A 15,469-nucleotide genomic window follows, 5' to 3' on the forward strand; every position below is an offset into this window, starting at 1 on the left:
AATGTGAATTATACATTTTTAGAAAATAAATTTAATGAATGTGTAAATTTATACCATTTTAGCCTTAAAGAAATGTAGCTTAAGTCCTTGTTTGACAACCATTAAAATGAGATTTTTGGGGAAAATGAGTTTTGTAATAATGATTTTTTTTGAAAAATGTGTGGTTAAAAATTTTTAGGTTTACGTACAACATATTTTATTATGAGAATGTGTGGTTGAAAATAGTTTGAAAAAAACAGAGTTTTTGTTTTAATAGTTCTCGAATAGGAGCCAAATTTAAAATCTGGAAAACTATGAAACCTACATATAAAATATACTAAACGCGCTTGTTAGAGTAAAATATTAGTCTTTCAATCGAGTTAAACTTAGCAAACATGCCTGAAAGTGCATGTGTAGACACAGACAACAAGAGATCCATAAGGTAAATAAGATAGTACATATTGCTCTTTTGAAATTAAAAGAGAGACAACAAAACGGAAAGATCAGGAAACAACTGCAGGAGGAATAATGGATTTACTTCATGAACCACCAAACGACACAAACACAATTGAAAAAAGGAAGAAAAATTCATAAACCAACAACCCCTCAAGCCCTATTCTCAATAAATCGGGGGCGAGCTGCATAAATTTCATTCTACAGCTTCGTTCGATTCATTGATAAATCTGCAGAGTAACACATTCTTAATTGTGATAATATATAAAAATACGAAAATCCTGGAAGAAAGGCGTCACCTTCCCTTTGCCTCTATGACTTGCCTTCGTGGTTTGTACTACCCTTCCATAGAAAGAGTTTCATATCTTTTGCATCATTTTCTTTCTCTTCTTCTTCTTCTTCATCATCTTCGTCTCAACGTAATGCGTTAACTGTACGGCGATGGTTCAACTCCCTCAGAGTCCTAGGTTATATATAACCTTGCTGCACCTAAGTGATCTTCTTTGCTAAGAAACTATTGCAACATAGACAATGGCAATTTTGAATGGTCCCCTACTAGTTCGTACTTATCCATTGCTAAGAATATTATTGTTCTTCAATAATTTAAATTATCAAAGACAGGTGAATGCTGTCCCTCCACCTGGTGAAAAAGCTACCCCTACCTTGTGTGTCTAGCTAAAAAGGGTCAGTCCAACTCCTTTTATCGAGTGGAGATTGAAAAGTTGAAACTCACAATATTGTGAGACTCTACACTTACACTCAAAATCCATCATTCAGACGTTAGTAAGACTTGTCATCGATCAAAGGATGTTTTATTTTGCGTTATGCTCAGTGAATGGAATAGTCGACTATTTTGAGATATATTCTTCTCCCGTTTAAATTTAATAATTATAGAGATAGAGAAAATTTAATTAACCTGTGTCACTGCCTAGATAAAAAGATGGCAAAATGTTGGTTATAACAGTAAAAAAGGGCTCCAAAAGAAGGAAGTGGGACAGTGTATATATTTAGATATGCCTTTCTCTTTATAGAGGTACAATCATTTTCCACCATCCACTTGTTATCCCCTGATTTTCAAATGATTCTGAGAATCTTGTTAGTCCAAAGGGCACTGATAAATTTAGTGGGAACCATTATCCCATGCTAAAAAAATATTTAAAAACGTGGTAAAGAGCAATAAGAGATCTGACTTTAGTTTAGGTGTTTGTTTGATAGGGATTTTGATAATTGATTTTTTGATCATTAGAAATAAAATGGATTCTACCTGTAAGAGAAGAATTCAAACATGACGGGTGAAATAATAAAATAACGGTCAAAAAATTGATTTTAATTGACTTTTAAGCTGTACCAAATAAGCTCTCAGATAAGAAATTCTGCTGCTCTATATTTGAGATGGTGTGTATAGGGGTGTTAAGTGCCAGCTTGCCACACAAGCGAGTAGCAAAACCCTCATGTGAATCGCTCGAAGGATCTTAACTGGTGAATGAACTGCAATTTTCACTAGAAACAAAATTAGTGAGCCATGAGCGACGTGAAAAATGAGTCCACATTTGATGAAGCTCGCTCACTCACCTAACACGTGAGCGAGAGCTTGCTTACTTGATGAGTCAAGTTCGGCACGGGAGATCTGAGCACTTTAGCTCAATCCATTTAATACCCCTATGAGTATATTTGAACGTTTAAATAAAAAAAGTAAAGTCATGTGAGACTATCCTCCAATTATTGTTTCCTCTTGACTAGTTTATAGACACGACTCATGAGAATGTGGTAGAAAATTATGCTTATTAATATTTTGGCAACTAGTCTATTTTTATAAGTGCCTATAAAGATAGGCACAAAAGAATCTGCAAGATAGTCTAAGCCCCTGTTTGGCCCCCTTTTTTTAAAATAAAAATGAGTGGAATAATATTTTTTTGAAAAATGAGTGATTGAAAATTAATGAAAATTTTTCGATTTAGGTGTAATATTATTTTATGGAAAAGTGTGTGATTGAAAATAGAAGAAAAAAAAATGAAATAGAATTTAATGGAAGCGAAACGGGGGTTAAGTGTGAACATTGAAGTTCTCGAGTTAGAAGAAGGATAACATAATATCAGTAAGTAATGAAGGAACTCAATATTTGAAGTTTGTTTATCACTTTTACATAGTTATTCAAATGAATAATACTACGTATCACCACCAGCACAATCTAGGTGATCATGAAGTCCATTGCTTCATTATTTAATTGAAATGCATTCTAACTTCAATACACGTTTCCACGGTATACTCTATTCCACCTAGATCAGTGCTACTACTAGGGAGGTTACATAACATTAAAATGGAAAAATCCAATTGTATAGAAAAATAATGTATAAAAGCCTTACAGACAGAACATGGGGTGAGTTAAAATATTGTAAAAAATAACCATCCACCCCTACATGTGTGTATTCTGTACAGCTTCTGTAAATGATTTTTCTGTACATGTAGGTGATTTGTAATAAAATATATAAAGGATCAGGCTATTGCATTGGGAAATGGGTATACTCCGTGGGAGTGGACCTTGATCCAATTAAGAGTTGGGCTTTTTGAGTTTGAGGTTGGTGGAGTTCTTGGCCTTTCGGGCCCTTCAACACTCGATTAATGATTGTAAAGACATTATTTATGTTGAAATATGTTCTAGTGTCTGGTTATATTTGATCAAAGTTGTATTTCAAAATATGTTTAGATAAGTTAAGTGGATTACTTCTAAGTAATAGAAGCGATTTAACTAAGGGGAGCATTCCACCTATCAATATATTTGACAAAAGTTTTTAACAAATGATCTTGACCATCGATAAAAATTAATTTAATGGTTTCAATAAATCACCAAAGTAAAATTCTTGTACCTACATCCAAACACACTATATCTAATCTAATATTAGCATCCATCCCATTATCTTCGGCTCAACGGCCTGAGTTCCCCAACCTCCCAGTCCCAAAGAATCTCACTGGCTGCCTCGTGCCTCCACAATCACCAGCCGACGTTGCCACTCCTCGTCACTCACCACCAGCGATTGGTAATACAAATAAGATTATATATTTTTTCCTAATAAAAGATAAAAGAAATTTCATGCTTTCTTCAATTTTTGTGAACGTGCAATGCAATTAATGAACCAAGGATTGCAGTTGGCGATTCCTTAGCAATAATGATCTCCAAAAAACATTGGTGTTTAGTTTATGTTAAGTATCAGTGACATAGCATACCAATTAATTTGTGTGTTTGTAGTTATGAGAATACGAGTTTTACAAATCATCAATGGTGAAGTGGCTACACTGACTGGTGATTGTGATGCAACATGAGAGAATTCTTTAAGAAATAGAGATTGAGAGGATTCTGGTTGGAAAAACTCATATCGGTGATAATGGGATGGGAAGTATTATATGGATTAGATTTGATGTTTGGACATGGGTACAAGGATTCTCAAAATGATCATTTAAAATATATGGGAACCACTAGATTAGTTTTCATCAATAGTCAAGATTATTTGTTAATAACCTCTGTCAAATATATTGGCAAGCGGAATACTCCCCTTTAGCTAAACAATAAGGTTGGAGCCACTTTAAAATATAATTATATGTTTCAGAAAAATGTAATTAATAAATAAATGTTTATTCTAAAACATACTTTTTTATAGATAAAAATTTGATTATTCATATGCATGTCAAGTGGACGTGCCGGAGTGGTTATCGGGCATGACTAGAAATCATGTGGGCTCTGCCCGCGCAGGTTCGAATCCTGCCGTCCACGGTTTTGTTATCTACATTTCGTTTCTCTCTTTTCATTTACTCTACAGCCTCTAAAATCCCCCATACCTTCACTCCTTTTGCGCTTTCACCAAACGCTGTTTTCCATGCAAAAAACAAAAGAAAAAAGCTTTCGCTCGTCAATATGTAAATTTTCATATTTTGTGTGTAGACGCTTGTATGCCGTTATTTTTGAAGTTAAAGGATCCTAATACACTATTGTTATACTTGACTTGATGACATATGCTATTGTTGCTTCCTCTTATCACCTACTTCCAAAAGGTGGGCGACCATCGCCATTGTGGGATTGTATAGATTTTACTTGTAGGATAAGCGTCTAAAATGTTATGTTTGAGGAAGAAAGCTTTGAGTCCTCGAAATTGGTAATTTACTGAATTTTATGTAAATGTTGTCGAAAATTAGTTCAAGTAAATTTGGTTTAAATCGTCTTTAACCAAATTATTCAATCAGAATTCATTAGTCAATTGCCAAATTTGAAGAGTGGATGTGTTCTAATCCATAAGGAGTGATAGTAGTATATTTAGTTGCTCGATATCAACTTTGAGTAAATGAAAATCTAAGATCGAAAGTGAGTTGCTTGAAGCATTAAAGTTAAATTGCTCGAAGATGGAATTGAAAATAGCCATTTGCACATTGGAAGTTGAAAGGATACTTGGTAAGTTAATATGGTTCAGATACAGATCATGGCTTGGATCCTTGGAGATACCAATAATTAAAGTCAGAGACTGCATCAATTGTCAACTGTTATCGTTTTAAGTTAAAGATCACACCAAAGGAATTGCCTAGTGAGTTACTTACGTTTAGCGGACAATCTAAGTAGAATATATCTCATAATTAGTAAGTTGCCTTCAGTAGACAATATAGAGAAAGTATCATATAATTGGTGTTCACGAATAACTAATTTCCTCCTTCACAATATGAATTCTATCGCAAGAATCTAGTTGCATAAGCAAATGGAACTGCTTAGTTTCAAAAGCATATTGCACCTGTTTGTTTCTCATTCTTTCCCCATTAAAATGAAAAATATGATCGTTATCCATCATATCAAGCAATTGAATTTGAATTTCTATCTCTTGTGTGGGACTCATAACGACTATATTTTTCATTTTCATTTTTACAAAAATAGAAAACAAACGTTCCCTAATCGTCGTTTATTATTATTTTTTTCTAGTGGCTAAAAAATTGGTGAATTTAGTTGGTTCAATGAATCCACGTGCTCATGTAAAATCATCTTACGTCTGATTTGACTTTGCATATAATTTGATATATGCTCCAGGGAGATAATTGAAACATCGTGAAGTTGTCCACATCAATAAGGTTATAATAACATGCTGCTTATGCAAAATCTGGTTTATGTGAACGTTGTGACTTATTTGTGATGCATTTGATATTACGATTTAATTATATAGTACACATTAAGCAGTTTTTTCTTGATTAAAGTTATTTGCCAATGTCAAAATTTGTAATTATGACACGAAGAACTGATTTTGTATTAATTAAAGAGAGTTCCAATAACTTATAAAACTTTATGATTGAAAAAAAAAAAAGAGAGAACATTTGTGTGTGTGAGATGAGACAGACAAAGTATTGCCGTTAAGATGAAAGTATTTTCTTCATGGAGGAAAAGTCACATTTTATAGACTTCTTGAGATGAGGTGGGGCTGCCCAGTGGCGGATTTAGGTGGTGGTAAATTAGGACGATCAATCTAGCTAGATTCGTCGGGGAATTTTTAGATTATATATTTGATAGTTCATATTAACAACAAATATTCCTGTGTTTGAAACTCTTCAAGAATAATATTTTTCATAATTTATGTATTTCAACAATTTTTACCAAAATAAATGCAAGGAAGGTAATTCGAATATGCTACATTACCACTTTACCATCATGACACTTATTGATTTTTAACACATAATATAATAAAATAACATATGTTCAATTTTACTGGTTTAATGCAAGTAGAAACATTTTAACCGAGGCTGTCCCTCTTCTCAATTTTCTTTTTTTCCTCTCTAAACAATTAATTTGAGAGTTTTGTCAATTAATGGTGGATGAATTTGTAAGAACATTGACCTTAGTGTCATAAGAATTTTTTTCAACAAAACTTATTTAATTAATAAAGCGTTCCACTTTTCATTCACAAAAAATCGATTGCGAAAAAATTGAATCATACAAACACATAAAATTGAAATAAGCACATAAATAATTTCAATTTTGTTAATATAATAATAATTATTTAATTAACTTTAATTATAAACTGAATATTGACATTTTTTTAAATATATATTGCTTATTTAATTAAAAAATAAATTAGGACATTTTGCAGATTATGAAATAATTTTTTCATCCAAAATAAAAGTTCGTATCTAGTTCTAGTTGTAGTGGTGTATCATACCTTTTGCAATCGTATCAAATGAGTATTCGACTTTGTCGAGCTTGTGAATATCGTTTGCTGAGTCCAACTCCGCCATTTGCAAATTATGATTTTTTAAACGGCCAAGTATACAAATTCCTTTAGTTTTGAAAGACATTCTATTCAGATTACCACCAATCCATATGTCTTTCAATTTCATCCTCCCCTTTCAAGTATTTTATATGCCAAAGAATAAACTCTACAACTTTTATCACCCTCACATATCCTCTATTGCTACAGCTGTAGATATTGAGATTTTGAGAATACGCTTCAAGGACCAATGGTTAATGATGGCTCTGATGGGTGGTTTTGCTAAAATAGTAAATAATGAGATCATCTTGAGCTAGCACAAAAAAAAAAAGCAAGAAAATCGCTTTTTAATGTCAATGATCAGTACCAGTAAATAAAATATAATGGAAGAAAGAACCCTATTCACCCGCAAGACCGATCAATATCCATGAACCTTTCCCTTCTCTCTGTTCCCTCCCTAAGCTTGTAATTACAACAAACGTGGCAAACTCTTGGACGAATTATCCGAAGAGGATTGTTTGACCGTAGCAAGAGCGCGAAAAATTAAGCATTTCTTATTACAACATTTTTTTTTGTACCAGAAGAATTTATCAATTATCTAGGAAAATATGTTGATCTAGCAGAAATCATTAGAGGGTTTCAATTGATCCTTTTCGGAGAATTAGATGGTCTTGCTGAACACACCTTTTATTTGGTAGGTGAAAGCTCAAGAACAACTAACCAAGAGGGGGGTGAATTGGTTATTTAATACTATTTTGGGAAATAAATGCAAATATAGGCAAATAATAATGAATAAACAAGATAACACAAAAACAATAAAAAGAATGGAAAATAGAGTGCAAACGATGTAATAAGGAGGTTCGATCCAATTACGATCTACGTCCCCCATTACCAAGCTCTCCATCACTAGCAATGCCTTTTTCACTATCTTTGATTGACTTATGGTGCAATCCAACCCTTACAATGCTTTTGGTGACTTACAATTAAGGAGCACCGATCCTTTTACACATTGAGCTTTACGGGACCTCAACACGACCCACAATTCAATGAACAAGAAAATCAAGGTTACACTTGAAAAGCTTCTCTCTTAACAAATGATATGAATACAACGAAGTATTAAGAGAGAGGTAGGCACAACGCCTCAATAAATCACAAAAAATATAACTCAAGTTGTTCTGCGAAAGATTTTTATCGAGATATATGATTTTTTACAAAGTTACTTACTCAAAATTTTTTTTCAACAAATAAATATTTTGACCTTTTAAAAATTGAGAAATAAGGTACATAAGATTAATAAGTAACTCTCTTTAATGCTCTAAAAAATCACTCTTTAAGGAAGTAAAAAGAAAGGTATTTATAGCCATCAATCGGGAGATCCAGACACTTGATTCGGACGTCCTCTTGGTATCCGGACGTGAAACTAGCCATTTGTCAAATAGTTAAAAAATTTGACCGTTGGACATCTCATCCTGACGTCCGGACGACCCTATCCGGACATCCGGATGGCCTTTTATTTTCCCACCAAGCTTTTTCCTTTTTATTACAGAAAGTTTCTTTAAGGTATTTTAACGGATTTCTTATATACTTTTTATAGTTAAGTAATTTCATAAAGGTTTGATTTGTGAAAATTAAATTACTTATCTTTTGAAAAATAATTTTTATGCAAGTAAAGTTTGTTATAATAATTCCTGCGCATAAAGGTTGTTTGAGCTATGATCGAAGCGAAATATTAAAGTGTTTTACCTTTACACTTAAGTATACAAATGCATCTATAGCTAATGTCTTCAATTTTTTCATCCAATGCAATTTGGTGTGTGAGAGCTCGATTTTCATTTCCTTGTTCGTAAATCTTGTCTGTATATCATTTTGCACTAAGGTTACATGATTCTCGAACTAAATTTTTCGTGTCATAAATTTGCAATAATCACTGTCAATCACTTAAATTCAATTTGTTAGAATTAAACGCAATTTATTTGTAATAATCAAAATAAGAAATCAACCATTAGGTCAACATTAGGTAATATTGATGAAGCTACCGCGAAGACTATGAAATTAGAAATGGAGAACAATTTGAAGAAATGACTTTAGTTTTTTGTGTATTGACCCCTAACCGAATTGTTTGGGATTCAAAAGTGAAAGAAATCATTTTATATACTAAAAGTGGTCAAATTGGCGTATTATCAAATCATGCCTCTATTGCTACAGCTGTAGATATTGAGATTTTGAGAATACGCTTCAAGGACCAATGGTTAATGATGGCTCTGATGGGTGGTTTTGCTAAAATAGTAAATAATGAGATCATCTTGAGCTAGCACAAAAAAAAAGCAAGAAAATCGCTTTTTAATGTCAATGATCAGTACCAGTAAATAAAATATAATGGAAGAAAGAACCCTATTCACTATCTAAGCAAATTGGCCAAAGTTGTGCGTTCATGAGCCCATGCTAAACTTCCAGGAACATTTCATTTCACATATTTCTCTTCAAAAATGAAAAATGCGTATTTTTCTTTAATTTTCGAACTAAAATGTATGTAAATCAAATGAAAGTAAGCGGGTCAACCCGCAAGACCGATCAATATCCACGGACCTTTCCCTTCTCTTTGTTCCCACGCTAAGCTTGTAATCACAACAAACGTGGCAAACTCCTATTGGCCTACTTCACGTGGCGTGAAATATTATTGGCTGAAGCAACTCGACGCACAGTTCCCCAGATTTATGGTGTATAATAATATGTTTACACAGATATATAAATAATTAATATCACCCCACCCCTAGGCACCCCCTCAAACTAAGTAGTCTTTAGTTTCAAGAGACTTCTTCGTCTCCTGTATCTTACAGATCGATCGATCGATAAAATTCTGCAATTTCTCCTTGTTCATGATAAATTTTCAGATCTGAGAATCGAAATTTTCTAGGGTAAAACAATGGAGGATTCGAAACGGAAGATTTGGACTGTGTGGAAAATAGAGTGCAAACGATGTAATAAGGAGGTTCGATCCAATTACGATCTACGTCCCCCATTACCAAGCTCTCCATCACTAGCAATGCCTTTTTCACTATCTTTGATTGACTTATGGTGCAATCCAACCCTTACAATGCTTTTGGTGACTTACAATTAAGGAGCACCGATCCTTTTACACATTGAGCTTTACGGGACCTCAACACGACCCACAATTCAATGAACAAGAAAATCAAGGTTACACTTGAAAAGCTTCTCTCTTAACAAATGATATGAATACAACGAAGTATTAAGAGAGAGGTAGGCACAACGCCTCAATAAATCACAAAAAATATAACTCAAGTTGTTCTGCGAAAGATTTTTATCGAGATATATGATTTTTTACAAAGTTACTTACTCAAAATTTTTTTTCAACAAATAAATATTTTGACCTTTTAAAAATTGAGAAATAAGGTACATAAGATTAATAAGTAACTCTCTTTAATGCTCTAAAAAATCACTCTTTAAGGAAGTAAAAAGAAAGGTATTTATAGCCATCAATCGGGAGATCCAGACACTTGATTCGGACGTCCTCTTGGTATCCGGACGTGAAACTAGCCATTTGTCAAATAGTTAAAAAATTTGACCGTTGGACATCTCATCCTGACGTCCGGACGACCCTATCCGGACATCCGGATGGCCTTTTATTTTCCCACCAAGCTTTTTCCTTTTTATTAAAGAAAGTTTCTTTAAGGTATTTTAACGGATTTCTTATATACTTTTTATAGTTAAGTAATTTCATAAAGGTTTGATTTGTGAAAATTAAATTACTTATCTTTTGAAAAATAATTTTTATGCAAGTAAAGTTTGTTATAATAATTCCTGCGCATAAAGGTTGTTTGAGCTATGATCGAAGCGAAATATTAAAGTGTTTTACCTTTACACTTAAGTATACAAATGCATCTATAGCTAATGTCTTCAATTTTTTCATCCAATGCAATTTGGTGTGTGAGAGCTCGATTTTCATTTCCTTGTTCGTAAATCTTGTCTGTATATCATTTTGCACTAAGGTTACATGATTCTCGAACTAAATTTTTCGTGTCATAAATTTGCAATAATCACCGTCAATCACTTAAATTCAATTTGTTAGAATTAAACGCAATTTATTTGTAATAATCAAAATAAGAAATCAACCATTAGGTCAACATTAGGTAATATTGATGAAGCTACCGCGAAGACTATGAAATTAGAAATGGAGAACAATTTGAAGAAATGACTTTAGTTTTTTGTGTATTGACCCCTAACCGAATTGTTTGGGATTCAAAAGTGAAAGAAATCATTTTATATACTAAAAGTGGTCAAATTGGCGTATTATCAAATCATGCCTCTATTGCTACAGCTGTAGATATTGAGATTTTGAGAATACGCTTCAAGGACCAATGGTTAATGATGGCTCTGATGGGTGGTTTTGCTAAAATAGTAAATAATGAGATCATCTTGAGCTAGCACAAAAAAAAAAAGCAAGAAAATCGCTTTTTAATGTCAATGATCAGTACCAGTAAATAAAATATAATGGAAGAAAGAACCCTATTCACTATCTAAGCAAATTGGCCAAAGTTGTGCGTTCATGAGCCCATGCTAAACTTCCAGGAACATTTCATTTCACATATTTCTCTTCAAAAATGAAAAATGCGTATTTTTCTTTAATTTTCGAACTAAAATGTATGTAAATCAAATGAAAGTAAGCGGGTCAACCCGCAAGACCGATCAATATCCACGGACCTTTCCCTTCTCTTTGTTCCCACGCTAAGCTTGTAATCACAACAAACGTGGCAAACTCCTATTGGCCTACTTCACGTGGCGTGAAATATTATTGGCTGAAGCAACTCGACGCACAGTTCCCCAGATTTATGGTGTATAATAATATGTTTACACAGATATATAAATAATTAATATCACCCCACCCCTACGCACCCCCTCAAACTAAGTAGTCTTTAGTTTCAAGAGACTTCTTCGTCTCCTGTACGCTCTTACAGATCGATCGATCGATAAAATTCTGCATTTTCTCCTCGTTCATGATAAATTTTCAGATCTGAGAATCGAAATTTTCTAGGGTAAAACAATGGAGGATTCGAAACGGAAGATTTGGACTGTGCAGTGTGTCTTGCTTTTGTTGATCGGTTTATGCATTTCTCAGCTCTACGCTTCCGACGATGTGGTAAGACGCTGTCTATTTGTACGGAAAAGTGTAGTTTGGCTGAATACAAAAATTAGTTTCATCAACTTGCGTATGGGTAGGCAGCTGCAATAACATGGGATCTGATTTAGATTATTTGCCATTTTCTGGATCTGTGGTCTTTATGAGAAACTGAATTTTTTTTTTTTAAATATGTTATTGTCTATTTATAGAAATTCTATGACTCGTTTGACGATGCATTTGACGGGCGGTGGGTTGTGTCCAAGAAGGAGGATTATACAGGTATGATCTGTTTGGATCTGTGAATTTATTTGTTTTTATTTTTTGTGCGAGAATGTGTTTAGTTTTAAATCTGAATTGAAGAACTTAAGTTTTTGGCTGGCTTCGTGCTTGAGATTCAGTGCTTTCTCGATTTGAATTCAATTTGCATACTGGTTATAAAAATAATTTGTCTCCAAACTCAAATCTAATTTGTTGGCGTGGCAAGTATGTAAGGTTTTACTGGTAATGACTTGTTAAACAAAATTCAGTTTTGATGATAAGTGTCGCAGTGTGAAATGCAGAATGGTAATTTCGTTATAGAAGATCAAGAAATCTAGTATGTAGTTATATTATATAATTTATATTTCTGTATAAGCAGTATGGGACACGGATTTTTACTTATACAAAACGAGCAAATCCTTTGTACTACAAAATACTTTTTGATTACTTGAAAATTGAAACTATATTCCTGCTGCTGCAATTTTTGTAGCTGAGGAATCGAGAAATTTAATCTACAGTTGTCTTGTATAATCATTAACTGACACTGGATTCTTCCTTGTACAAAATGAGCAAATCCTTTGTAGTAAAACCAATGGTTTGGGGTTTTATATGTTTCTTGGGTCTCTGTTTATTGTGTTAAACACTTGTGAAACGCTAGTCACCAAGTGAACTTTCATGTGAGGATGTAAAATGCTCATTGATCACTTGAAATTCTACTAGTTGCTGGTACTCCTGGTTTGAAGCAGTAGATGATTATACAATCATATTACTTATCAATGACCGAATTGTTGTTTTGCAGTAATACTCTAGCAAAGGTCATTATTATTTGACGAGTTGTGTATTCACTTGTTAAACAAGACATATATTCATGCTATGTCACGTGTGCATTATGGAACGTATTTTCATCTTGCAATTAATGGCTTACTTCCTGAGGATGCAATAATCGTGCATTTGTGCTTACGCTGATGTGTAAATGGTTGTCAGGTGTGTGGAAACACTCAAAGAGTGAGGGACATGATGATTACGGGCTTCTTGTGAGTGAGAAGGCCAGGAAACATGCAATTGTAAAGAAACTTGATGAACCTATTGACCTTAAGGATGAGACTGTTGTCCTTCAATATGAGGTTCGCCTCCAGAATGGTCTTGAATGTGGTGGTGCTTATCTCAAGTACCTGCGTCCTCAGGATGCTGGCTGGACTCCCGAGGGATTTGATAATGAATCTCCCTACTCGATAATGTTTGGGCCTGATAAATGTGGGTCTACAAACAAGGTTCACTTCATTTTGAAGCAGAAGAACCCTAAGAGTGGAGAGTTTGTTGAACACCACCTCAAGTATCCACCATCTGTGCCTTCTGACAAATTGACCCACGTCTATTCTGCTATCCTGAAACCAGATAATGAGTTGAAGATCTTGATTGATGGAGAAGAGAAGAAGAAGGCTAATTTTCTCTCAGCTGAAGATTTTGAGCCACCACTCATCCCTGCTAAGACCATTCCTGATCCAGATGATAAGAAGCCTGAGGATTGGGATGAGAGAGCGCAAATCCCTGACCCAGAGGCCAAGAAACCAGATGACTGGGATGAGGATGCTCCAATGGAAATTGAAGATGAAGATGCTGTGAAGCCTGAGGGATGGCTGGATGATGAGCCCGAGGATATTGATGATCCTGATGCCACAAAACCAGAAGATTGGGATGACGAGGAGGATGGTGAATGGGAGGCTCCTAAAGTGGATAACCCCAAGTGTGGAGAGGCGCCCGGATGTGGAGAGTGGAAAAAGCCAATGAAAAGGAATCCCGCTTACAAAGGAAAATGGCATGCACCCCTCATTGACAACCCCAATTACAAGGGTATTTGGAAGCCCCAGGAAATTCCGAACCCTGACTACTTTGAGCTCGAGAAACCAAACTTTGAGCCCATCGCAGCCATTGGCATTGAGATCTGGACAATGCAAGATGGCTTGTTGTTCGACAATATTTTGATAGCTTCTAATGAGAAAGTTGCAGAAACCTACCGGCTAAGTGCATGGAAGCCAAAATTTGAGGTAGAGAAAGAGAAACAAAAGGAGGAGGAATCTACTGATTCAGAGGGTCTTAAAGGGATCCAGGTAGTTAGACAATCCTATTCTATGCATGCTTTTCACAATCTGCTTTCTGCTAGTTCAAATATCAACCGATTTTTAATTGTTGCAGAAAGTGGTATTTGACTACCTTTACAAGATTGCAGACCTCCCTGTGTTGGGTGATCACAAGGTCAAGGTCTTGGTAAGTCATCGAACAACAGTATTCTTGTGAACAAGTATTTTTCCAGTTACATTCAATGCTTAAACCTGGAATTTGATTTACAGGAGCTTATTGAGAAGGCTGAGAAGCAACCAAATGTGACAATTGGAGTCCTCGTCTCTATTATAATTGTTATCTTAACTCTTTTAGTGAAGATCATCTTTGGTGGGAAGAAGAAGCCTGTAAGAACTTTAAGTACCCCCTAATGGATCTTGTTGCCTGTGATTTACACTCTCCAGTTATAGGCATTTTCTGTTCCTTCCTCACGTACAACTTTGCTTTATGCAGGCCCAAACGGTTGTGGAAACAAAGGAACCTGATGTTGCTGAGACTTCCAATGATCAGGGCAGCACCGAGGAGAATGAAGAGCAAAATGAGGATGCTGCTGCTGCAGCTGCTCCTCGTCGGAGGAGCACCAGGCGTGACACTTAGGGAATGAATAATCAAAATGGAAGAAATGATTCATGGTCAGCCAACACTAGATTTTGGACTTACAGACGTTTCCCATCCCGAAATATTTTCACTTCATGACCTTTTGCAATTTTTGCTTATTTAGGTTTGTTATAGTAGTGTATGACAATGTATATTAGACAATCGAATGAGATTATTGTGTTTTCTTTTAACGTGGTTTTACAATTGAAGAAATTTTGAATATGATTGTCTCTAGTTTTTTGAACTTGAGCACTTTGTTTTGAACGAAAATGACTTGGTTCTTATAAACCAAAAATTTAAGTGCGATGATATTAATTTAGGGGTGGCAAACAATTTTAGTTGCTTGTGAGCTCATTTGAAATGAGTTCGCTTCTTCTTTTATTTTTTTTCCTTAACGAGCGAGCTGGTTTGGGCTTTTGTGGATTGGTTTGTTTGTCTCAATTAATTTCAATTTTGAAAAATTCAGTGCTTCTTTTTGAGTTCATTTTGTTTTAAGAGAGAGAGCATGTAACTAGTTTTATTTTAAGTGAGAGAGAGAGAGAGAGAGAGAGAGAGAGAGCATATAACTAGTTATCTCAGTTTTCTACTAGCAGCTTTAACTTCAGCTCTATCCGTTGGAAAAATTCTCAATCTATCTTTGAATAGGAGAAGGAATCAGTGTCATGTTTTGTTACTTGACCACTACGACCTCTAAAGGAAA

At 34.5% G+C, this 15,469-nt stretch overlaps 1 protein-coding gene and 1 non-coding gene across 3 annotated transcripts; both read left to right on the forward strand.

The window, feature by feature from the left end:
- Nucleotides 1-4,116: 4,116 nt before the first annotated feature.
- On the forward strand, nucleotides 4,117-4,198 carry TRNAS-AGA. The gene has a single exon. It is a non-coding gene; the product is annotated as a tRNA-Ser (tRNA).
- Nucleotides 4,199-9,473: 5,275 nt separating this feature from the next.
- LOC111391803 (calnexin homolog 1-like) lies at nucleotides 9,474-15,013 on the forward strand. Of its 2 annotated transcripts, XM_023017067.1 has the most exons (7): nucleotides 9,474-9,605; nucleotides 11,742-11,814; nucleotides 12,006-12,075; nucleotides 13,039-14,162; nucleotides 14,248-14,319; nucleotides 14,403-14,519; nucleotides 14,626-15,013. In XM_023017067.1, the coding sequence occupies exons 1-7, from the start codon at nucleotides 9,583-9,585 to the stop codon at nucleotides 14,767-14,769; spliced, it is 1,623 nt and encodes a 540-aa protein (XP_022872835.1). In that variant the 5' UTR covers nucleotides 9,474-9,582; the 3' UTR covers nucleotides 14,770-15,013. The 2 variants fall into 2 exon arrangements, with proteins under 2 accessions (XP_022872835.1, XP_022872834.1); XM_023017066.1 differs by lacking the exon at nucleotides 9,474-9,605 and having other exon boundaries at nucleotides 11,532-11,814.
- Nucleotides 15,014-15,469: the final 456 nt, after the last annotated feature.

Source organism: Olea europaea, unplaced genomic scaffold, assembly GCF_002742605.1.
Source record: "Olea europaea var. sylvestris unplaced genomic scaffold, O_europaea_v1 scaffold830, whole genome shotgun sequence".
NCBI lineage: Eukaryota > Viridiplantae > Streptophyta > Magnoliopsida > Lamiales > Oleaceae > Olea > Olea europaea.